This window comes from Canis lupus, chromosome 6, assembly GCF_011100685.1.
Source record: "Canis lupus familiaris isolate Mischka breed German Shepherd chromosome 6, alternate assembly UU_Cfam_GSD_1.0, whole genome shotgun sequence".
In the NCBI taxonomy this organism is placed as follows: Eukaryota; Metazoa; Chordata; class Mammalia; order Carnivora; family Canidae; genus Canis; species Canis lupus.
Window position 1 is genome coordinate 57416281 of NC_049227.1, and position 24655 is coordinate 57440935.

The window sequence follows — 24655 nt, forward strand, 5'->3', positions numbered from 1 at the left end:
CTTAAAGTGTTAAGCTGGTTAAACAAAACACTGACAACCATAACACAGCTCTATCAGGGCTCTTCCAAATGTTAATAGGAAAACCTCCAAGTAAGCCATTATTCTTTAATATAAAATGATGTTAACAAAACTGAACTTTTTTTAGATGTAGCCAAAGCTCACTGATTCATCAGTTTTATTAGTTGTTCAAAAGGCAGCTGTTGAAAGATTTAATGTGTATTTGATAAAAATCCTTACTATTTTCATTCTCTCTTCAAAATGGAAAATTTCCCACAGATCTTAAAAGTATTACATAATATTAAAAAGAATGAGAAGGAAAAAAAACACCTGTAATTCCATCACCTAAAGCTAATCACTATGTACACCTGATATATCTTCCTAAAAATACATATTCTAGAATACATAGAGATCTATCTAATCTGTAGATAATCTTTTAGGAAAATAACAATGCATACTATTTAGTATATACACACTAATCACTTGGTTAATAATAGTTGTAGTTAATGAGTATGACAGCTACTTTGATTCTAGCTATGTTTCATGAAAGTGTCACTATCATTTAGCCACTAGTTGATATTTTTTAAATGACTGTAGTTTAGATAGTTCAAAAAATTATATTGAGTATAAAAACAAATAAAGTCAAGAAAACTTTCTCTTTTGCTCTAAAACACACACATACACACACACACACAGAGTTTTCACTTTAGATGGTATCATAATAGGACCTGAGTCATGTTACACTTCAAGAGTCCAAAATGCTAAAATATATGAAGTGGATACACATGATTTATACATAATTGCAACTTGAGAATGATGAAACAAAAATAATTTACAGATTTAAAGACTACATAGTTAAGTAAAAATGTAAAACATTCATTACTATCACATATGCATATAAGAATTGTATAAGTTCCTATAGAAACTTACATCATAATATTTACTATTATTTTGCTCAAATTTAACATTATCCAAACCATACATAATACTCTTTAAACTAAATTTCAATATAAATTTTGCATACAGAATCAGCAGAGAATATTATATAACCTGACAAAGAAACCAAGTATTATTTGTTAGAAGTTCAAAATATTTTAAGGCAGATAGATATTTGTTTTAAAAGTTAAAAACAACAGGAGCTGTTTTTGATACACTTTTATGTATTTTTCATTTTTAAACAAGGGTCTCTTTTGGATTTTTACTGCTTAGACAGGGACTATAATACATAGCAGACAATTATTTATAAAATAAATAACATCTGGGAATTTATTCAATTTTTAGGGATCCAAAATTATAAAATTTCCTGTAAATTATGTCATTTAGAAAATGAACATATAGCTATTAAAAATATATGTGAAAATTGTTTAATCATTTTAGAGCAAGTACAATATAAGATTGGTATCGTGGTGTTTTAAAGCAATCATTTTACCATATACATTTTAATCTTTTATATCATTCATTTTAAGTTGATGGTTAATTTAATGTTTTAATCAAAGTTGTTTTCAAACATTGTCATAATGTCACTTTGAAGAGTCATATCAATGGTACCAGCCATCTGTAGAAACAAGGAAAAAAAATTCAATGTTACTTTAAAAATATCTATGCCTTCATTAGATATATATAAAAATGATCAAAACATTTAGAACAGAATCTACAAAATGAACACAATTTATTTAATGTAATGAGTCTAATTTTCTATTTCTGTTCAAATACTGATTTTTGTTAAATTATTGTTCATGTGATAAATAAAAATTAAAGCTTACACAAACACTAAATTAAACTTCTCCAAATAAGAGAAAATTATCAGTGTTGATAGACTATTAACAAGGACATGAACTGAGTATATTGTTTCATTTATCTCTATAATCAAAATAGTGCTAGACACATAAAATTATTTTCTGAATGAACCAGTATCTTTAACTATTTGAGGAAACTAAAATGCATAGCAATAAAGCTACAGGCTTTTCTTGACTCTGCCACTTACTGTGTAACCTAGGGCAAATTATTTAACCAAGTTTATTTTATATATAGGTATTTATGAAAATTAAACCAAATCGCACGTATAACACTCAGTATGTTCATTAAATGCTAAGAAGCCATTAAAAATAAGCTAAAGTAAACAGAATTCTAATTAAATCAAAAGAAATAGGGATGCAGGGGTGGTTCAGTCAATTAAGCCTCTACCTTTGGCTCAGGTCATGATCTCAAGGTCCTGGGATGGAGCCTCCCATGGGGCACCCTATTCAGCAGGGAGTTTGCTTCTCTCTCCCTCTGTTTTGCCCACCCCCACCCCACTTGTGCTCTCCTTCTCAAATAAATAAAATCTAATAAATAAGACAAAGGAAATAAATGTTTCCTATACTCTGAAGCCTTCTCTAAATGTTCATGTTGATGACATCCAAACTGACATCAATTATGAAATTTTTAAATCTATTTATTTTTTTTAAAAGATTTTATTTATTTATTTATGAGAGACGCAGAGACACAGGCAGAGGGAAAAGCAGGCTCCATGCAGGGAGCCTGACGTGGGACACGATCTCAGGATCCCAGGATCAGGACCTGAGCCAAAGGCAGACGCTCAACCGCTGAGCCACCCAGGTGCCCCCCAACTATGAAATTTTTTTTTTTCAGCTCAGGGATGTGAGATCAAGCCCCACTTTGGGCTCTGAGGTAAGGGTGGAGTTGGTGAGGTAAGGGTGGAGTTGGCTTTGAATCCCCCCTCTTCCCCCTGCTCCGCCCCCCACTCTATCTCTAAAATAAATAAGTAAATCTTTAAAAAAAAAAAAAAGGGTTTATTTGTTTTTAATTTGTAATTAGTTAACAGCCCAGAGTGATAGGTAAATGTACCAACAATGTAAATTCACTGTCACTGAAAATCACCCTGAATATATCTTTGAAACTGTAAAAGCCACTGCTTTGTTAAATCTTTCCTTAGTTAGATTTAGTAAAGTAAAATTTACTTACTGCTTCTCTCCTCCTCCGCTCTTGCTCTTTCTCCCTTGCTAAATTACGGTCTTTGAGAAGCCAGAGTTTGTATTTATCTTGAGCTTCTGAAGACTGCTGATGGTCTTTCTGTTCTCCAAGGTACTGATTTTGCATTTTGTTTGAAAAAGATTCTTGAGTGAAGCCAAGGTCCCTTAAAGAAACAATATAGCTCAAAGTAGGTTTCAAATTCCTTAAAAGTTTTTATTATAAAGATATGTTAATTCAATTATAAGCATAAAGCAATGTTTTAGATCCCTCCTTTCATATGTTATATCATTTTTAAGTTTGACTTTTGATGTCAAATTTTGCAAAGGCAATCTATATTAACAAAGAGAAGGTTATGGAAACTAAGCAAGTATATTGCTACGTTCTTACACATAGAATGGAAACAAGACATTTCTTGAAAATAATGATGTCTTTATGATTTAGTTATATTAGTATCTTTAATATCTTAATCACTTGATAATTTCTATCCTCTTCAAAGTAGATACTACTTGTCAATTAAAAATATCAATAAAATTTACTTTTTACAATTATAATTCGCTTTGTATTCTACTAAATAGCTAAATCATGGTCACTTGACAAAAAAGAAATATATTTAAAATTACATGTCCACCATTGGGAATGGAGATTGCTATACATAGTCAATGCATGCAGACATGAATGAATACTTGAACAAAAAGAAACTGAAATGAAAAAAAGTCCATATCTCCTAGGCTCCCTTACTCCAGTAAATGACTGACCTCTGATTTTCTTGAACTCTTTTTGGTTCCTTTGTATTCTGTTCCATATGTTTCCGTATTAGTTCCTGTGTTCGAGCTTTTACTTCTTTTTCTATTGCTGCTTTTCTAAATTGGTTGAAGAGCTCATCTGAGGATTTCAGTACACCTGATGTTTTGACTGGTTTGCCTAAACTTTTCCAAGAGTCTGCATTCTTTATCTTTATATCCTAAAACAAATATATCTGATTCAGTATATGTCTACAGATGTCAACTATATACTGGAAGGAAAACAATATTTTTGATACAATAATAGATCAAATTAAGATTCTAAAGGTCTCTATGTAATCTTACTTAAAAATTATTTAAAAATATGAAAATATGACAACAGATAAGCTATTCATTAATCATTTAAGACCAAATTAAAATAGAATGCTTACCAATTATTTCAATTTAATGTAAAACATATACAGTTGACACTGAACAACATGGGGATGAGGAGTGCTGACACCTGCATAGTCAAAAGTCCATGTGTAACTTCAGACTCCCCCCAAAACTACTAATAGCCTGTGGTCAACTAAAGGCTTTAACCAATAACATAAGCAGTCGATTAACACATATTTTCTATGTTATATGTATTATATACTGTATTCTTATAATAAAGAGAAAATAATACTGAGAAAATCATACTGAAAAAATATGTTACAGTACTATACTGTATTGAAAAAAGCTGGGTTATAAGTGGACCCAACAGTTCAACTCTGTGTTGTTCAGGGGTTACTCTATATTAAGAGTATGAGAATCTTCAAGGAATATAAAAATAAGTAAAAAGATATTTATGGTCCTATATGAAAACTAAATCAAATATACAAATTATTAATAATGAAGGAAAGATGATGCCATAAGAATGACATAGTAATTTGCTGGGAACCCTCTGACATGACTTATCTTTCCTTTCTTAAAAAGTTAACTGATTGTGACACTGTTCTTAAATGATCACGATCTAGATCAGTGCAACCCATAGAAATATATGTATTTTAAAATTTTCCAATACAGAGGTGCCTGGGTGGCTTGGTTCATTGAGTGTCCAACTGTTAGTTTCAGCTCAGGTCACAATCTCAGGGTCATGGGGTCAAACCCCACTTTGCACTCCATGCTCAGCAGGCAGTGTGCTGAGATTCTCTCTCTCCCTCTGCCCCTCTCCCTGCTCATGTCCATGTGCTCTATCAAGTGAATAAGTAAATATTTTAAAAATAAAATAAATGTATAGGAATTATATATAGAAGGTGGCAAAGGAGGAGGATCCTAAGCTCACCTTGTCCTGTTGATACAAATAGGTAACATACACATCAGTGTAAATAACTCAGAAAATGACTCCAAAGATTGGTAGACTAGACTTTGCACAGCTAAATATACAGAAGAGGCCACAATAGGGTAGAAAGGACCAAGGGTGGTGAGGAGCCAAACAGACCCACTGGACTCTCTATGAGACTGTCTGCAGGAGGGAAGGATGCTGAGCATGGGCAGGAGAAAGAAACAGACACCCACCCTAGGCACAGGAAGGTTGATGACCATAATATCTGGCTTTGGAGACCAGAGAGACTGAATTTCACAAGTTCTTACAATCAAATTAGCAGGTCTTTAACACTTGGAACATTAAAAATTAGAAGGCTCTATGGGAGAACTGGGAGAGTGGAGTCCAAATCCTTGGAAGAATACAACAGCACTGTGAAGATACAGCAATAGAAGCACTAGTTTGAAACAGCTGGTGTATATGAGAGGGAGATGTGTTTACTCCTTTCAGATTGTGTGCTGGAGATGAACCAGAGGGGCAGGAATCAATGACAGACTTCTCCAAGAACAAAGGAAGTGGTGGATGCCATTTCCCTCCTCTCACCCTCAGCTTAGACATTGGAACCAGCATGACCTCAACACTCTCCACATAACTTATTAATACCTCTTGCTCTGCCCCCATGCTTCCACAAACCTGTGCCCTAAAACTTGGTTTGCCTTGGTCCCGTCCAGTGAACTGAAGTGGCTCTTGCTGGCACTGTACTCCACCCTGCATTCTCCTATGTACCTGTCCCCTCCAATATGCTCTTGGCAGGAGAGTGATTCAAAGTGATGCCATAAGCTGGGCAGTGTTCAAGCAGCCCTGACAGGAACCAGTACCACTCCAAAGTGACCACTAACTTGGAGAGAAGGAAAGATAAACACACACACACAGCAGTCCAACTATAGCCCTGGCTGTGGGCTGGGGGGCAGACATCTAGTCCGGCTGCAGGACTCAACCACCAATGAAAGCTTATTGAGGCAAAACACAGGGAGAGCACTCAACAGCTCTGTGCTACTGCCTCTATGGCAAATGCCTGGTATGACTCAACTCAAACCCGGAGAAACTGAAGACTGGCTCACTAATAAAACTGGAGCCAAATCCTGCCTACAACAGGCAGAGAAAGCCATTGCAGATGAGGAGGCTGAAGGCAAAAGTGGCTTAGCCACAATAGGGCTCACATGACACACACAGGAGATACCCCTCAACCCCAGGTTCTGGTGAACAGGGGACACTGCACTGCAGGGCACCACAGGACCTTTTTTCGAAAGCCCAATACTTTCATGTATAGGAGACATAGCTGACTTTCATAACAGAGAAACTGACACAGAGAATTAGACACAATCAGGAGACAGAGGAGTAAGTTCCAAATGAAAGAAGAGGACAAAAATCGTAGCAAGAGACCTAAATGAAACAAATAAGTAATATGACTGATGGAGAATTTAAAGTATTGGTCATAAAAATACTCACTGGAATTCAGGAAAGGGTGGGAGACTTCAATGAAGCCACCAAAAAAGAGACAGAAAACAGAAAACATAAAAAAGAACCAACCAGAGAAACATTCAAATTATAGGAATCCCAGAAGAAAAAAAAAAAGACACAGAAAAGGGGGGAGTAACTTTGTTTGAAGAAATAATAACTATAAACTTCCCAAATCTGGGGAAGGAACCCAAATCCAGGAGGCACAGAAAACCCCTAATAAAATCAATCAAGGAAGTTCACTCCAAGACACATAGTAGTTAAATGGCAAACTACAGTTCTAAAAGTTTCAGGAGAAAAGAAAACATACTAGGGAAAACCCCATAAGGCTATCAGCAGATTTTTCAGCAGAAACTATACAGGAAAGAAAAAAGTGGCATGATATATTCAACATGCTGAAAGGAAATTTAAAAAAAACCTGCAATCAAGAATACTCTATCTATCTAGCAAGCCTGTCATTCAGAAAAGGAGAGTTTCCCAAAGGAAAGTTAAAGGAATTTATTACCACTAAACCAGCCCTGTGAGAAATATTAAAGGGGATTCCTTGAATTAAAGACCATAAGTAAGAATAAGAATAGGAAGCACAAAAGCAGTAAAATTAAGTATAGCTATAAAAATTAGTCAAGGGATTCACAAAATAAAAAGATGTAAGGTATGACACCATATACCTGAAACATAGTAAAGGGGGCAGTAGAGGTGGAGAAGAGTAAAGAATAGGTCAACTTACCATCGATGTAATAAGGACTGCTATATGCATAAGCTGTTATATATACAAACTTAACAGTAACCAAGAATTAAAAATCAGTACTAGATATGTAAAAAAATAGAACAAATCCAAGTCTGTTACTAAAGAAAACCAGCAAACTGAACAAGAAAGCAAGAAAAATCAATAACAAGGAATAACTACAAAAACAACCATAAAACAAGCAACAAAATGGCAATAAGTACATACCTATCAATAATTACTTTGAATGGAAATGGACTAAATTCTCCAATCAAAAGCTACAGGATGATGGAATGGATAAAGGAGCAAGATTCACCCATGTGATGTCTCCAAGAGACTAATTTCATACTACAGACACATGCAGATTGAAAGTGAAGGGATGGAAAAGCATTTATGCAAATGGAAGAGAAAGGAAAGTCAGGGGAGCATTACTTGTATTGGACAAAATGGACTTTAAAACAAAGACTGAAATAAGAGACAAAGGACACTATATAATCACAAAGAGAACAATTCAACAAGAAAATATAACAATTATAAGTATTTATGCACCCAACATGGGAGCACCCAAATACATACAGCAGCTAATAACAAACATAAAGAAAGTATGGAATAGTAATACAATATACTAGGGGATTTTCATCCCCCACTTACATCAATGGATAGATCATCCAAACAGAAAATCAACAAACAGTGGCTTTGAATGACACATTGGATGACCAAATGGATCCAATAGATATATTCAGAACATTCCATCCTAAACCAGCAGAATACACATTCTTTCCAAGTGTAAACAGCACTATCCAGTATAGATCACATTAGGCCACAGAACAAAATCTCAATAAATTCAAAAATATCAAAGTCATGCCATACATCTTTTCTGACAACACTATGGAACTAGCAGGGAACCACAAGAAAATAATCTAGAAAGAACACAAGTACATGGAGGTTAAATATCATGCTACTACTGAACAACCAAGGGCTCAAGGAAGAAATAAAAAAAATAAAAAATATCTTGAGGCTAATGAAAATGGAAATACTACTAAATGTATGGGATGTGGCAAAAGCAATTCAAGAGGAAGTTTACAGTGATAAATGTACACATCACGAAACAAGAAAGATCTCATGTATAACCTAATTTATACATTTCTAGTTCTTACAAGGAACTAGAAAAAAGAAGAGCAAAGCCCAAAGTTAGAGAAAGAAGGAAACAACAAAGATCCGAGCAGAAGCAGTTTTAAATGACAACAGAAATAATCAATGAAACTAAAAGCTGATTTTTTTAAAAGATAAAGAAAACAGACAGACTTTTAGGTAGACTCGTCAGAAGAAAGAGGATTCAAAAAGTAGAATCATAAATGAAAGAGATATTACAACTGATACCACAGAAATACAAAGATAAGAGACTACTATGAACAATTATATCAAAGAAATGAACAACCTGGAAAGAAACGGATAAATTCCTAGAAAGATACAATCTTCCAAGACTGAATGATGATGAAACAGAAAATCTGAAACAGACTGATTACTAGTGAGGACACTGAGTCTATCATCAAAAGCCTCCAAACAAACAAAAATCCAAGAACAGATAGCTTCACATTTTAAGAACCAATACCAATCCTTCTCCAACTCTCCCCCAAAATAGGAGAGGAACTCTTCCAAACTCATTTTATGGCCAGCATTATCCTGATACCGAAACCAGATAAGGACACACAAAAATCATAGGCCAATATCCCTGATGAACACAGATTAAATATGATACACCACATTACCAAAATGAATAAGAATCATATGACCATTTCAACTGATGCAGAAAAAGAATGGGCAAATTCAACCCTTGTTTTTTTTAAAGATTTATTTATTTATTTTTGGGGGAGGGGCAGAGGAAGCAAGAAATCCAAGCAGACTTGTGTGCTGAGCACAGAGTCCAACGTGTGGCTCAATCGCACGACCCCTGGACTACGACCCAAGGGTCAAGATGCTTAACTGACTGTGCCACCCAAGCACCCCAACAGCTGTTTTTATATGATAAAAACTCTCAACAAAGTGAACATTGAGTTAAGGTACCTGAGTTAAGGTACCTCATATAATAAAAGCTATATATGAATTAATAAAAGTCAGACATTATCAGTGGTCACCCAGATGTCCTTTGGAAGTGTTTCCCATATGTTGTCAATAAAACCTATTTTTGTTTTTACCCATGGAATAAGCTAAATACCCACTGTAGAATTCATCTGACTACTCAGTCATTTAAAGCATACCATCTTCAGATAGAGGTTTGAAACAACTATGGCAATACCCGATGGTATATATTAAACAGGGAATAAAGGAAGGATCAAAATTGGTCTCTAGCTTTGTGCCTGAAATTTCTACTTAACTGCAATGAAATTTTGGCAGATGCTAAAATAGTAAACTTTGTATGTGGGTTTGGGAGTATAGGACAGTTTTTCAGGAATAACAAAGAATAAAACAACTAGAAAGATAGATATGAGAATGGCAAGCATTCCTCATTAAGAATGAATATAATTAAAGGCATAAATAGGGATAATCTGGAGAGAAATGAATAGTTCAGTTGCAATGAGTTATAAGGCATCTAGTTCAGATTGAAAAGTTAGTTTCGGGTCATAATGTAAAGGTGTTTAATCTTCATTCTGGAGTCAAAGTTGGAAACCAGTGGTGGTTTCATACAGATGAGTAATGTCATCAAGAGAACACATCGGGAAGAACAACGTAAGAATGTTAAAAGTGAAATGGATTAGAATAAGGAGGGTCTCAAGTTAGACCAGTTATGTTAAAAAGAGCTCAGATTAAAAGAGTAAGTACTGGTTTATGAGGTTGGAAAAAAAGGAGACATATTAGAAATAAATCAAAGAATTGTAAAATGCTGAACAGGAACCTTAGCCTCCCTCACTGGATGCTAGCAGCACCCTTTCTCCCACCCCTGCGTGGCAACTCCTAGGCTGCAGAAGACCGAGAAGTCATCAAAAATGTTTATCATAGGAAGTCAGGACTAGAAATACGTATTTGGGTCATTTACAGAGAGACTAAAACTGAAATCACCATAGTGGATGTTCAATTAGATAGAGAAGTAGTAGAACGTTCTGGCTTCTCACTGTATCAATTTTGGGAAGGATGTAACAATTTTAGAGGTCACTGGTTCCTCTGATAAGCCAAATAATAGGGATAGGGGAGCAGCTAGGCAAAATTAAGGCACTGATTCTCACCTGGGGGTGATTCCCCTCTGTCCAGGGAAGACATCTGGCAATGTAAGTGGATGCTTTTGGTTGCCACACAGGGGTGGGGGAAAGGGTACTACTAGCATCCAGTGAGGAAGAGGCTAAGGTTCCTGTTCAGTATTTTACAATGCATAGCCCTACCCCCAATACAGACTTATCCAAGCCCAAAATGTCAATAGTGCTAAACTAGAGAAACCCTGGCCTAGTGGAAAAATAAGACAAAAAGGAATAATAAAGATTTTAGAGATGGCAGGAGACCTCCAAAATAAATCTGCTGAGTGCAAAAGAATTAAGAACAGAGATGAATTGGGATGCCTGGGTGGCTCAGTGGTTTAGCACCTGCCTTTGGACCAGGGTGAGATCCTGGAATCCCAGGATTGAGCCCCGCATCGGGCTCCCGGCATGGAGCCTGCTTCTCCCTCTACCTGTGTCTCTGCCTCTCCCTCTCTCTCTGTGTCTCTCATGAATAAAATAAAATCTTAAAAAAATAAAATCAGGATAGTTGGCAAATACCAGCATTATAGAACTTATAATTAAATACATGCATGAGAACTGATGGTAGAGGGTACAGGGGAGGTGTTGCTCACAAATAACTTTTTTTTTTTTAATTGAAGAGGCCAAAGAATATTTCTTTTTAATTAAATAAGCTTAGAGATCCAAAATCTCATGCAAGATAAGGCTTAAAATACCCCTTGTTCCACTTCCATATTCAATTTTAAAACCCTCCAAGATCTGTGAGGAAAAAATAACATCACTCTCTTACCTTCTGCACAGGTACTTGACATTCAGATTCTAACACTCTTGTGTCATTATCATCAGACTGATGCGTCACAGTTAGGCCATTCAAATGCTGTTCAGTATCACCTAGATGCACACAGTTTTAGAACAGTATAATGAAGTGATTTCATTTTGTTTGTCCATAATTTGACATTTTTCCCTACCCACCCCACCCAGGTCAGAAACTATGAAAACAAAGTGATTAATTTTTGATATTGTTTTAACTTTGGAATATTCTTAGTTGAGGAACTGTAAAATAAACATTTTTTCACTTGAAATTTGTCCTCTTGTTTCATCTCCATTATAGTTGACACCGTGACTCACCTACCAAAATCTGTTTTATCTGTCCCTTTGGTCTAACAGTCCTCCAGTGTGCAAACTGATGCTCAGCTCTAGAGACAGGTTTTTATTAGGCCAAACCAATCATGGTAACCCTACAGACACTAGTGAGTCATTCAGGAAAGAGCAGTCTGAAGCCAATGCAGGGCTCCCAGGGAAAGATACTTCTTGGTGGCCAAATTAAAAACAAAGAAAACACAAAGAATGGAAGAACTAAGACACTAAATACCTATAATAACTAGTGAGGAGATAAGAGTACAAAATGTAAAAGGTTGGCTTGACTCTGGGGTGAAGAGAATAGACCATGTAATCCTATTTGTTAATTTTTCATACAAATATTTCACTTATTATTGATAAAGATAACTACAGAAAAAGAGCGTAAGCCTTGGTCAAATCATGCCTAAAGACTAACTTATCTTTGAACTATAGTGGTTATATATGCTAACAAAATTCCTTATATCCTTTAAGCCATCTTTTTAAAAAATTATTATTTTTTTAAATTTTATTTATTTATGATAGTCACACACAGTGAGAGAGAGAGAGAGAGAGAGGCAGAGACATAGGCAGAGGGAGAAGCAGGCTCTATGCACCGGGAGCCTGATGTGGGATTCGATCCCGGATCTCCAGGATCGTGCCCTGGGCCAAAGGCAGGCGCCAAACCACTGCGCCACCCAGGGATCCCTAAAATTATTTTTTAAAGATGTATTTATTCTTCATGAGAGACACACACATAGAGAGAGGCAGAGACATAGGCAGAGGGAGAAGCTGGCTCCCTGCAGGGAGCCCAATGTGGGACTCTATCCCAGATGGCGGGATCAAACCCTGAGCCAAAGGCAGACGCTGAACCACTGAGCCACCCAGGCATCCGTCCTTCAAGCCATCTTGAAGTGACTTTTCTGTCATACACAACCATGAACATCCTGATGCATGAACTTATTTGGGTCATTTCTCTTTTAATTCTCCCTAGTTCTTTTCTACAGGGCTTAACAAGTAGAGCAAGGACAGAGGAGATAAATGAAAACTAAGTTGCTATCTTTGTTAATTGATTCAAGCTCACAAAATCCTAGCCATTTACATATTGGAGGAACTTACATTTAAGCTCCTACTACCCATCAAGTCCTTGACTGATTCTCTGGCCAAATCCTACTAGTTGAAGTTGAGGCTTGAAGAAGAGAAGAAAGTTAAGTGATGGGAGTAAGCAGAGAAGAGTGAGAAAAAACAGTTACAAAGGAGTCATGAATGAAAAGAAAGTTTAAATTTGTATATCCCTACATAGCCCAATGGTACCTATGTTTTCTCCGTTCAACAAGGAATGGAAAAATAGGGAGTTAAAACTATAAATTTAGAACTATATCCATTTTGTGCTTGAGGCCAGATAGTATTTAAAAAATAGAGTATATATTACAAGAGAAGTAAACTCTAAATAACTCTCAGTTTGCTGAGATAAGCGGTGGCAATATTATTATCAAGAATTAAAGAGGAATAGCACCACCGCCACCTGGTCACAGGCTCCATGCCTCCTCCAAGCAGGTATGGCAAAAATGTCCAACCCTACTGAAACTGAGCAGTGCATCGACTCTCTGATGGCTGCTTTCCAAGTGTGCTGGATAGGAGTAACAACTGCACACTCTCCAAGACAGAGTTCCTAACCTTCATGAATACAGAACTGGCACAAAGAACCAGATGGACTCTGTATCCTTCATTGCATGATGAAAAAACTGGACCTCAACTCTGATGGCCAGATAGATTTCCAGGAATTTCTTAATCTTATTGGTGGTATGGCCATAGCTTGCCAGGACTCCTTTAAGAGGTCTACATATTGCTGGAAGTGAAACTGCAGGGCTCTTGTACCTGGCCTCCAGATCACCCCTTTCCTTCAAAGCAGCCACCCAATCATTATCTCCTCCTCACATCCTACACATATCCTCAACCCAGTGTCCACTGCCCCATGCAGGGCAGTCCTGCTGATAATAAAACAATAGTGTTTTTTAAAGAAAACAAGAAAGATTAAAATGTGGGCATTAAAATAGGGAAATTCAATTTTGGAATGCTGTGTTTGACATGCCTATGTGATATTTAAGATGTTCAGTGGAGTTGTATAAATATGCATGAAGCCTGGATGCTTGATTTGTAAAAATGAGACTAGAAGTCACAGACACTGAGATCATTCAGGCAGGATGTATAGATCATTGCCTTCCAACCTTTTACATGTTCTAATAAGTAGAAATAATCAATGTATGGCATAACTGGGTAAATGGGAAGGCTGTTCCAAGAATATTGCTATAAAGCCGAGGGGATCACTAGCTTAGTAAACATAGGCTTTGGAACATGGCTGGAATGCTCTGAAGTAAAAAGATAAAGGCTTAATGATACAACTCCGTGTTATCAGCATTTAAAGCTAGGCAGATACAGAGATATCTGTAAGGAACATTCAAAGAGATGGGATGACAAAGGAAATAGAGTGACAGAAGCCTAGAAAGTGTGTCAAGGGTCTCTTTGAAAAATGTTTTTAGGGGGATGACCCTCTGGTCCTACAAAACTTCTCTTCCTCAGACTTATGTTTTCCAACCTGTACCAGTATCTAGCCTATATTCTGAGCCACTTAAGCTTGTAATACTTTGTTATTAAAATCTAGCACATATTCAGGTTTTACAGACCTGCTCATTCTGCCCTTATCATTTTTTTCAACCTTTCCCTTTTCTTTCTTTCTATTACTTCATTTTTTTCCCCTACTACTGCAAAAGCCCTGTTGGTCTCTTCTTTCTCAGGTCCTTATGGCCCAGTCCTCCAACTGGCCTATATAATATTTGTAAATTAAGTAACTTGAGGCACACCCTTTACTCAAAAAAAAAAAAAAATCTTCACTGGCTCCCTACTGACTATAGCATTAAGTCCAAAGTCTGTAGATAACACGGTTCTTTATGATCTGAACCTGGTGTACCTTTCCAAATTCATTCTCCCACGTGCCTATTTATCCAACCAAAGCTTTAATCACATTAAATTATCGATTGCCTAAATACCTTCATGCATGTTGTTTCCTCCATCCAAAATGCCTTTCAGTCCTAGATATATATAGATAAGTCTTACTTCTTCCTCCAATATCCAGTGCAAATGATACTTAATCTGTAAAATATACATCTGCCAAAGAGATGGGGTAATTTTGCCTTCCTCAACTCCTTAAATTTTGTTTTGATTCTTTTAGGGAACAATATTTTTTTACTTTGTATACCAGTTGTTTATTTCTCCTACTAGATACCAAACTCTTTGATTTACCTTTTCATTTGCTATGTTAATTCACAATGATATGACAACATAAGCATTTGATTTTTTAAAAAATTCTTAATATAATTGAGTGAAGATTTATAAGCTGAGAAATGAATCTGGGAAATGAAGAAGTTAAAAGGATAAGGCCATTAATCTTTTGTAACTTAAGACCAACTTATTTTAAGGAAAAAAGGCATTTTTCAGTTCATGTGGAAACGATGGCAGTAATTTTGAAATAAACTGCTAACATGTGATTCAATTTCTTAAAGCTTTTATGTACTCCTAACATTGACAAAAGTTGACATTTTGTCAAACTTTTATTAAAACTTAAGTGAAAAAACTCATTGTTTAAGAAGATTTAACTAAAACTTTATTTCCATCAAGATTAAACTCCAGAAAAGTAACTTTAGCTTTTATACATTTGCAGTTTCCCTTGGGCATTGTGCCACCTACAGTTGGAAAATGCAAAACACTTGATTCTGAAAAATTTGGTAAGTGCAATAGAATAGCCACTCTGGCATTGTCCAAACATTCACATTCCTTTTATATAATAGTCACACAAATTCCTTTTACTCACAATCACATATAAATAAAAATTTAATCCATACAATAAAATTACTCCAACAGAAGGCTTCGATTTTGAAAGCCTGACTTTCCATAGATAAGATGTTTTCTTAAAATAGGAACAAAGGACCATCTTGACTGCATTATTTTCCACTATCTACTTCTTCAGGGCTATGCCTACCAATATTCCATGAATTTACTATAATAAAAACAGTTTCTATATTATGGCTCTTTCTGATCAACCTTTAAACATGTCCAAATCTCTTTGATTCAAAAACTCAAACATAATGAAACAATGTCTCCTCATCTAACCAATAAACTCCCACCAAAAAAACGCCCCCAAAACTATTTTTCTGTTAAAGCCATAGCTATCTTCTCTACCAATAAACTTACTGGAAGACTGGTGTACATCCACATTCCATTATTTCTCAACTTAGAAAAACTGTCTTCTACCCCAATCACAATGGCTAGTAAAAAAACCTTTTGCAAAAGCAAAAAAAAACTCACACTGCCAATTTTTATTTTTTTAAGATTTAATTAATTGGGCAGCCCAGGTGGCTCAGCGGTTTAGTGCCGCCTTCAGCCCAGGGCGTGATCCTGGAGATTCAGGATCGAGTTCTACGTCGGACTCCCTGCATGGAGCCCGCTTCTCCCTCTGCCTGCGTCTCTGCCCCCTTCTCTCTCTCTCAATAAAATCTTAAAAAAAAAAAATTTATTCATGAGAGACACATGGAGAGAGAGAGAGAGAGAGAGAGAGAGAGAGAGAAAGGGAGAAAGAGAGAGAGAGAGGCACAGACACAGGCAGAAGCAGGCTCCATTTCATGCAGGGAGCCTGATGCAGGACTTGACCCCGGGTCTCCAGGACCACACCCTGGGCTGAAGGCAGCGCTAAACCGTTGGGCCACCAGGGCTGCCCTCACACTGCCAATTTTAATCCTCTCTCCTCACTTCTCATCTTACTTTAATCCATTGCAGTATATACTCTTGTGGTATTTTTATATTCTTGTGATTTGATGACATCATCTTTTAACCTTACTTTTTTCTATTTTAACTGAGGAAGTTTTGTTTCTTAGAATTTTGTGCTTGATCTTTCTCTTCCTGCTCTATACATTTTCCTGGGTGTGTTCATTCATTATCAGTTTCAAGTAGCTTCTATGCACTGGTAATTCCTAAATTATAGTTCTCATTATATCCTGTTAGTTTCAGAAACCTATTTACGGTTGTAGATTTCCAATTAGATACTCTAGTACCTCAAACACATCCAAAGTGAGCACAACCTCTTCTTTTCTTTTTATTTTTTAAGATTTTATTTATTTATTCATCAGAGAGAGAGAGAGAGGCAGAGACACAGGCAGAGGGAGAAGCAGGCTCCATGCAAGGAGCCCAACCTGGGACTTGAACCCGGGTCTCCAGGATCCCGCCCTGAACTGAAGGTGGCACCAAACCACCCGGGCAGCCCTACCTCTTATCCTCAATCCAGCTATTGGATGATACCTTGGCAAGATATTTATTATAACAAAGCCTATCAGCTGCACCACAAAAATATTTTTATAATTTATTCATTTCCTTTCCATACTTACTGCCTTAGTTATGGTCCTCATAATTTCCTTCCTAAACTACAGCACTCAGCTTCCTTACTTGGTCCCAACTACTCCAGAGCATCTTCACTTTAATCCATCCTCTATATAGTTAAGCAACAACCACTTCCTAATATAAAATCAGATTTCACTATGCTCCTGTTTGAAGCTACTTGTATACAAAATAAAAGACCCAAATGGAACACTTGTATTTAAGGTAATTCATGAATTACTACATTTTCAGTTATGCTCCTGCATAATTTGAAAACTTTTTTCCACAAAAGGATGGATGTAAGTATTTCATACTTTGGATTTTTATCTTTATTTCTGGGATGCCCTCCAGTGTTGCTTTGGGAAGAGCTATAACTTGAGTTAAATACAAAATGAAATACTTAAAGAACAGTAGGGAGCTACCACTAGAAGCAATAAAGGAGTATCAAAATTTCTCTGTTCCTCCTAATCTGTGTTGTAAAACAATTTAGAAATTTCTTCTGCTTTGGAGAAACCACTGTCATTGGAAGGCCAAATACAAACCAGTGAGCAGCCTAAAGGGAAGGAGATGTGGATAAGGAACATTCATTCACATCTGCCTTTAGGTTAGACCTGAATAGTATCTTAAGGTTCAGGTACTCCTAGGCTGAGTTCATCAGTATCAGAGAATTATCCTTTGTGCCAAACACTGGCAGGAGAATCAAGATGAGACAGGCAATATTTTCACTTCTGACAAAACTAACAGACAGGATATTTAGTCAAATGAATCTAACAATATAAAATGTTCGAAGATGTTTTGGCAAATGGGAACCACTGCTAGGCAAGTATTTCTAGCCCAGGTTTCCTTAGTTTTAAACGATTTCTCATGTATATAACTTAATTTCTCTACCTATATAATCTCTATCTTTTCCATATTCCATCCTACCTTTCCAATTCAAATAAGCATCATGGAAGTTAGAGCAAAATTCTAAATCTGCTCAGAACTCAGTAGTAGTAGTAGTAGTAGTAGTAGTAGTAGTAGTAGACTGGCAGTGGAAGGTTTTAATATATGGCATATGCCAATGCCAATGTACATAATCTACTTGAAAGTAAGCTGCATGTGAACTGTACACATAATTTTCTTATTCAAATGTAATGAGTATCTTAAGTATAAAGCAGATAATCTCTAACAATGTGCTTCAGTGATTTTTTCTAACCTGGAGTTTATTATTTACTAATTAACTTTTTACCTGAGGGAGGTGGAATTTGTAAAGGTGAAATGTTTTTTACACCCTGTAAATGTTCTAATTCTTGATGATTCAATGCTGACTGATGGTGATTTGGTGGTGTTTCACACGAATATGAAGTCTGACAAACAAGGGTAGTTTTTGCAGAGGTTTTATCTTGCACAGAACGCTGTATCTGTTAAGACAAAGATAAATAAAATTGTCATTCAGAGTTTTAACCACACAAGTAGTTTAACTAAAAAAATTTAAAACACAAGAGGAAAAAACATAACAACACTCTTAAAAAATGGTATTACTTAAGTTACACAAACTTATAAGGTATAATTATCCCATTCTTACAGATGAGAAAATCAAGATGTGGAAAGATTAAATGGCTTGGCCATCCTATAGTTTTAAGCAGAGTTAGTTGAAACAGATAATCTTAATAATACATATAGCCTGAGGCATGATATTAAATAGTGCTGCTTATTTTGAAATGCTTTTCTGTGAGCTATGGAAAATAAAAACTGAGCTTTTATACCCAATCTAGAGGCTAATTCACTTTTTTTTTTTTTACCTCCTATCCTTACTGAATTATAGGCATAATGGGAAGAATGGGTAAAAGTCACATGATAGTTAACCTGTAGACTATCAACAAATTCTGATTAATTTATTAAGTAAAAACTAGTATAATAGCTAACACTTATTTAATGCCTATAATGTATGAGGTACTAGGCTAAACCCTTCATATAGTTCAATTCTCACAATAATCTCTTGAGTTTGGTAGAACTATCATCCCCATCTACAGTTTACAATGGGACTTAAATATAATAAAAGCAATTTACCTAGAATCTCACATCTACTCAGTTGCAAGCTAAGATACCAAAGCCTAGGTACCTTATCTACTAAGCTTTAAGTTGTAGGTAGTACAGAGATGAGTAAGACAGTCTTTCTCCTCCATCTAACAAAGGAGTTAGGGTGAATGAAAAGACAAGGCAAGTGTATGAATACCTATGCTAGCTTGAATAAAACTAATGCCCTAGGAATATTTATACCTACAATAATATAAGCCCAAGCTCAATACCTAAAGTCAAATGCTGAGGTTTAAATCAGAAAAAAAAATCACTTTCTGAAACACAAAAATATATGCATTTATTCATATTCCTAAAAATATATTCCCTTTTTTATTATCAATGGGCATTCTGTTCCTCAGTGAGGGGCACTGAAAAAATTCTGGCCACAAGCAGATCATTAAGACAGCATTCTATAGGTATAAAATTTCAAAACTCATTGATATAATTTTGATTCCTCCAATACCTATGACAACAGATTATGTTTCTTGTTCCCACTCAAAAGCCTTCAAGAACTCGTTCTTGCCTACCAAATCAGTCAACACTTCACCTAGGTATTCAAAATCCTCCTTATTCTATCTCCCAAGCCAACTAATCCTTTACAAATACCCTGTTACCACATTTCCCTGAATACACCACCTGTGTTTTGCCTCTCTTCATGCTACACCTTTAAAAAAATAAGTCCTTAATCTGAGTCAATGTAGTAACTAACCATTCCTTCCTTTTCCCTTTAGTTAACCTGTTTTAAGCATTCTCTCCTTCAGGCAGTGTATATATTCTTCATTTTCTCAATAAATTATGAATATAAATTACAGCACTAACCATGCAACCTCTTTTTTTTTTAATATTTTAATTTATTCATGAGAGACAGAGAGAGAGAGAGGGGGGGGGGGCAGAGACATAGGCAGAGGGAGAAGCAGGCTCAATGCAGGGAACCCAACGTGGGACTCTCTCCCAGGACTCCAGGATCACGCCCTGGGCCGAAGGCAGGCGCCAAACCGCTTAGCCACCCAGGCGTCCCTCATGCAACCTGTTAACCATGTGATTATATTTCTTCTTACAACTGAGAGCTCCCTCAAAACAAGTATTTATGTTGAACATCCCTAATCTAGTTAGATGTTAAAAATGTATAATTTAATAAAGGTATATATACTTATAATTCTATATCTGAGAAGAGTTCAGAAAATTAAAATTTAATGAGACCAACCTGAATTAGTAAGAGATAAAATTACTTCTATCCTTTCCAAAGCACATCAACTACTAATCTTAAATGTCCTAAAATTAATAGCTGGTAATTATGAGCTTCATCTTAAACCCTACCATTTTCCTCCTACCTTTAGAAATTTCACCTGACTGTGCATACCCTACCATCCTACTGTGTGCATATAGAAAAAGCAAGGCCTTCCCTCTGTATTTAGACCTCAAGACTAATTCCATACTTTTATAATTTGTTCTACTGTGTTTTATTTATAGAACAGTTATATCTTTTTAGAAAAAATGTAGCCAAACAGTTCCTGTGTTCAATATTCTTGAGGAAAACATCTTTCAATATTTAGTTGACAAATGGAAAAAGAGTGACAGCTCTTCATTGTAAATAAAATCAAAACAAATTTTATATGATTGCTACACCAGCGACATAACATACATTTTAAAATTCTAAGATAAAAAATGAAGAATTAACTTACCTTTACTAGTTCTTTAGGAGAATCATTCTGTTTTACTCCAGTAAATTTAGGAAACATTTCTGCAAATGTATATAAAAAAAGATTTCACTCTTTGGCAGCTTAAAAACTTACCATTTAAGTTATAAATGTTTTTCATATTAGAAATAAAATGGTCATTTCAAGAAAATACTTTTAATACCTTAGATCAAGAAATTATTATAGTTACCAAGTTTTGACCTTTAAATCAGTCAAAATTATAAAGCGATACTTGCTTTTTAATAGGGATATTTTCTTTTCCATATAATGGAATAAATATCCACTCGCAAATTTCAATTTGGGTTATTTAAGCAAAAAGAATAGCATAGCAAAGAGTCTGAATAAGTAATAGTTTAAAAAGGAACAAGTTACAACACAGATAAGGTTTTAAACAAGTAGGATGAACTATAGTAAAATCTTTTATCAATTAGCCATAAATAAAGCCATAAGGGACTTAATTAAAATAATTAAGAATACTATAAAGAGAAGGATATGTCACTTATCTGAGTCTTTTATGAAAAGTGAAGCTTCGATTTCATGGTAAAGTTTGCTCTGCTTACTAAACATTATAGGAAAGACTCCAAATAATCCTTTATTTACTTTCTAGCTATTTGGCAGCCTCAACTATGTAGCAAAAAATGGTTTTTACACTACCTTCTTTACCTTTAGAAATACCTTTATAGTGGACACTGGTGGTAGAATAGATATAAAAAGATCTGACATGGTGCTCATAGGTTCTTCTTAATCTTACAGTTGGTTATGGTGCTGTTCTCCCCAATCATAAGCCTAGGTCAATGTGGTAAAGCACCAAATAGGCAGTTAATGCCTTGACCCATCTCTCCAGGTCAGCATTCATGAGCCACCGGAGCTCATTTGCTTCAGGCCCCAGGGCACCAAAGCTGGTTTAACATAAAATCTTATTCAAACTTTAAACATTCTAATTTTAATAATTACCTTCTGCCTCCTGAAATGCCATCAGTTTCCACTGGATGTGTTACTGTTCTTTCCTCTCCTAAAATGTTTGATGCTGGACATTGTTAAAACTGCTAAATGCTACTCAATGAAGTGCTTTAATTTAAAGAATTCAAATATTTGAAATGACACAAACCATCTTAATGTCACTCCAGTAAGTATTATTTAAGTGTTGGGGTTAGATGGAAGGGAAGGGAAAAATACAGACAGCAAAGATTGAGGCTATAGATCCAGGTAGCTCTCACATTTAGGGAATACATTATGGTTTTGGCTTTGAACCAAAAAACAGACTTAATTAATATGATCATATACTATATGCACATCTACACATCCATCTTAACTATTCAAATATGCAGCTAAACTACATTATTCTATGATCTACATAAACTCTTTAAGTACAATAAAATATGACATACCTCATTAGTGTTCTACTAAGAAATTGAAGGGCATTATTTTTCTGATACATAAAAATAAAACTCAGAATTTTAAAAATTACCATCTCCAAATCTGAAGATAGTAGCAAAAGGAATCAAAGAATTTTTAATTGAAAAAAATCAGACTGGTAACTAGACTTATTGTAGTCACTATTTTGCAGTGTATACAAATGCTGAATACTGTATTATATACCTGAAACTAATAGGATATTGTGTGCCAATTATATTTCAATTAAAAAAATGTCAAAACCACCCAATACAGAATGTTTCATAAAAGTCTTACAGACTATGGAGAGATGAATAATGACAGACTAAAACTCAGCCTTTTGGCTTATTCTACTCTTACATAGTTGACCTTCCAGAAACATAGTAAAGTTTAAGCTGTTTATTTCTATTTATTTATGAGTTCCTGGACTTTGCAATTAAAAGGCCAACATACACATTTGTACTATTAAGCTTAAGATCTCATTTTAATTAGTGAAGAAGCCCCACGTTTTACAATCATTAATGAAATTGAGCATTATGGTGTCAACTGATTCTCTGGGGAACTGTGATAATATGCATACCTACCTTAAGAAGATCAAATCAGGTATACGTGTTATGCAAATATGCAAATGAATATTATGCGTGTTATGTAGTAATATGTTCTATTTTCAAATCTTTCCCAGAACTTCAATATAAAACTTTGATTGGGAAGTCTTCATTTTAAACTAACGCAAAAAATTCAATCATAGAATAAAAAAGAGCTGCAATCAAATATTAAACCAATCCAAGAGTTGGTTTAATAGCATAACCTATGAAAGCACTGAGATGAATGCTCTAGAGACAGCAAGATAGTATGGCCTAAAAAACATAATAAGCTAAATATAAATATAATACTGTAGTGCAAAACCAGAACTTTATGCCATATAAGCAGGAAAAAAATACTTTTAAGTTAGAAAAATAAAACACACTGTGTTACTTAGTACAGGATTTAGAAAGGTAATAGGAATTCAGTACTAGGGTTTGCTACCTTATTTTGTAAGAAAGAATGTCCAGAGATGTTAAATGATTTGCCCAAACTTATGACCAAAGATGTATTCTATTGATTAAAAGAAAAAAGAAATCAAGCATTTTGCTTTTGAACTAAAAAATTTGCTTGCTTGGCAATTGTTATTGAAGCATTTGGTGCTTTTTTAAGATAAGAGAAATACCCAATTATTTTTTTGAGGAGCGAGAATGAGCGCAAACACATACGTGAGGGTGGAGCAGAGGGAGAAGCAAGGTTCATTACTAAATACACTGCTGTTCCTTTTACTAAATTATTAAAACTAGAGCTGAAAAGTGGAAACAAAAGGAAAAAACCCAAGGCCAATGGTTCTCAAGCGTGGCAGCACATTAAAGTCACCTGAGATACTTCTAACATCACATATACCTGGCCCCATTCTCCATTCAAGTTTTACAGGTGATTCTAATGTACTGAGATAACACTATTCTACACAGCCTGCTTATTCAGGCAGGAAGGCCCATATAGGACAAAAAATTTTAAATTCACAAGACAAAATTCATCACTAATTTCTAAGACTCAAGGCTCACATATGGACCTCAATATATACAAGTATATATCAAGCTTGGGTCCTTGAATTTATCACTATGGTGCTTTTGCTTTGAAAAAACTTTAACTGATGAGGATGTCATAAAGTCTTAAAAATTTATATAATTAACTCTGATCATTTCTCCTAAATGGAAAAGATTACTCTACACTGTCATTTTATTATATCCTACATTCACTAAACCATCCTTCTCCTAAAGGGGTAAAACAAAATCTAGACTTGAACCAAGTCCTTTTTGTCCTTTTCCCCTTGTGTGGAAAAAATCATATCCTTGTCATTTCTATAGAAAACCTAGGTTGTAGAACTAAAAAGAAAAATTGTTGTTTTGTTCGTATTTGTAATTCATTCATGATTAAGGAAATTTTTTAAAAAAGAACCTGTTAAAGAACTTTATAAATTTCATTCTCTGAATATTACACTGAAGCCAATAAAAGCAAGAAGTCTAATAAATGAAGCGACAAATTAACCACTGGGTTCCTTTGTGTGTTAAATATTAAACAATTAAAAGTATAAACATTCCTGGAAAATATTCTACTCTACACTAATCAAGTATTTGAGCTTACATTTAGACAGTTCCAAAGTTGTTTCCTATAAGATTTCTATCAAAAGCATTACTACCAATGAGCTACTCCCATTTGATTATTTCTCAGTAATATTATCCACAGGACTGAATCTATTAATTATTATATTCCTCCCCTGTTATATCACTCAGGATAGCCAAAATTGTTGAACATTAGAAAACTCTCACCAGGTTATATGTATATACAAGCAGACCCCAGCAAGGGTATAAGCATCTGAAATTCACTTTATGGTCAAACCTGTCTGACAGTTGATGACATTTTGATGGTTATGAAAAAATAATTTAGGAAGGTTTTATATTTATTCCAATGTTCAATAAATGTTCTTGACTAACCTGTAC

The 24655-nt window shown here is 35.2% G+C and overlaps 1 protein-coding gene and 1 pseudogene across 1 annotated transcript in view; one reads left to right on the forward strand and one right to left on the reverse strand.

Moving 5' to 3' along the window:
- Nucleotides 1-1137: 1137 nt before the first annotated feature.
- Nucleotides 1138-24655, reverse strand: part of BRDT (bromodomain testis associated) — a 58135-nt gene continuing 34617 nt past the window's right edge. Inside the window, exons 14-19 of the mRNA XM_038541388.1 lie at nt 20724-20782; nt 18212-18383; nt 11234-11334; nt 3726-3931; nt 2962-3133; nt 1138-1552 (exon numbers count right to left, since the gene is read on the reverse strand). Of these exons, the coding sequence (XP_038397316.1) occupies nt 1484-1552; nt 2962-3133; nt 3726-3931; nt 11234-11334; nt 18212-18383; nt 20724-20782 (779 nt within the window). The 3' untranslated portion in view covers nt 1138-1483. The remainder of the gene's footprint in view (nt 1553-2961; nt 3134-3725; nt 3932-11233; nt 11335-18211; nt 18384-20723; nt 20783-24655) is intronic.
- LOC119872269 lies at nt 13119-13487 on the forward strand (annotated as a pseudogene).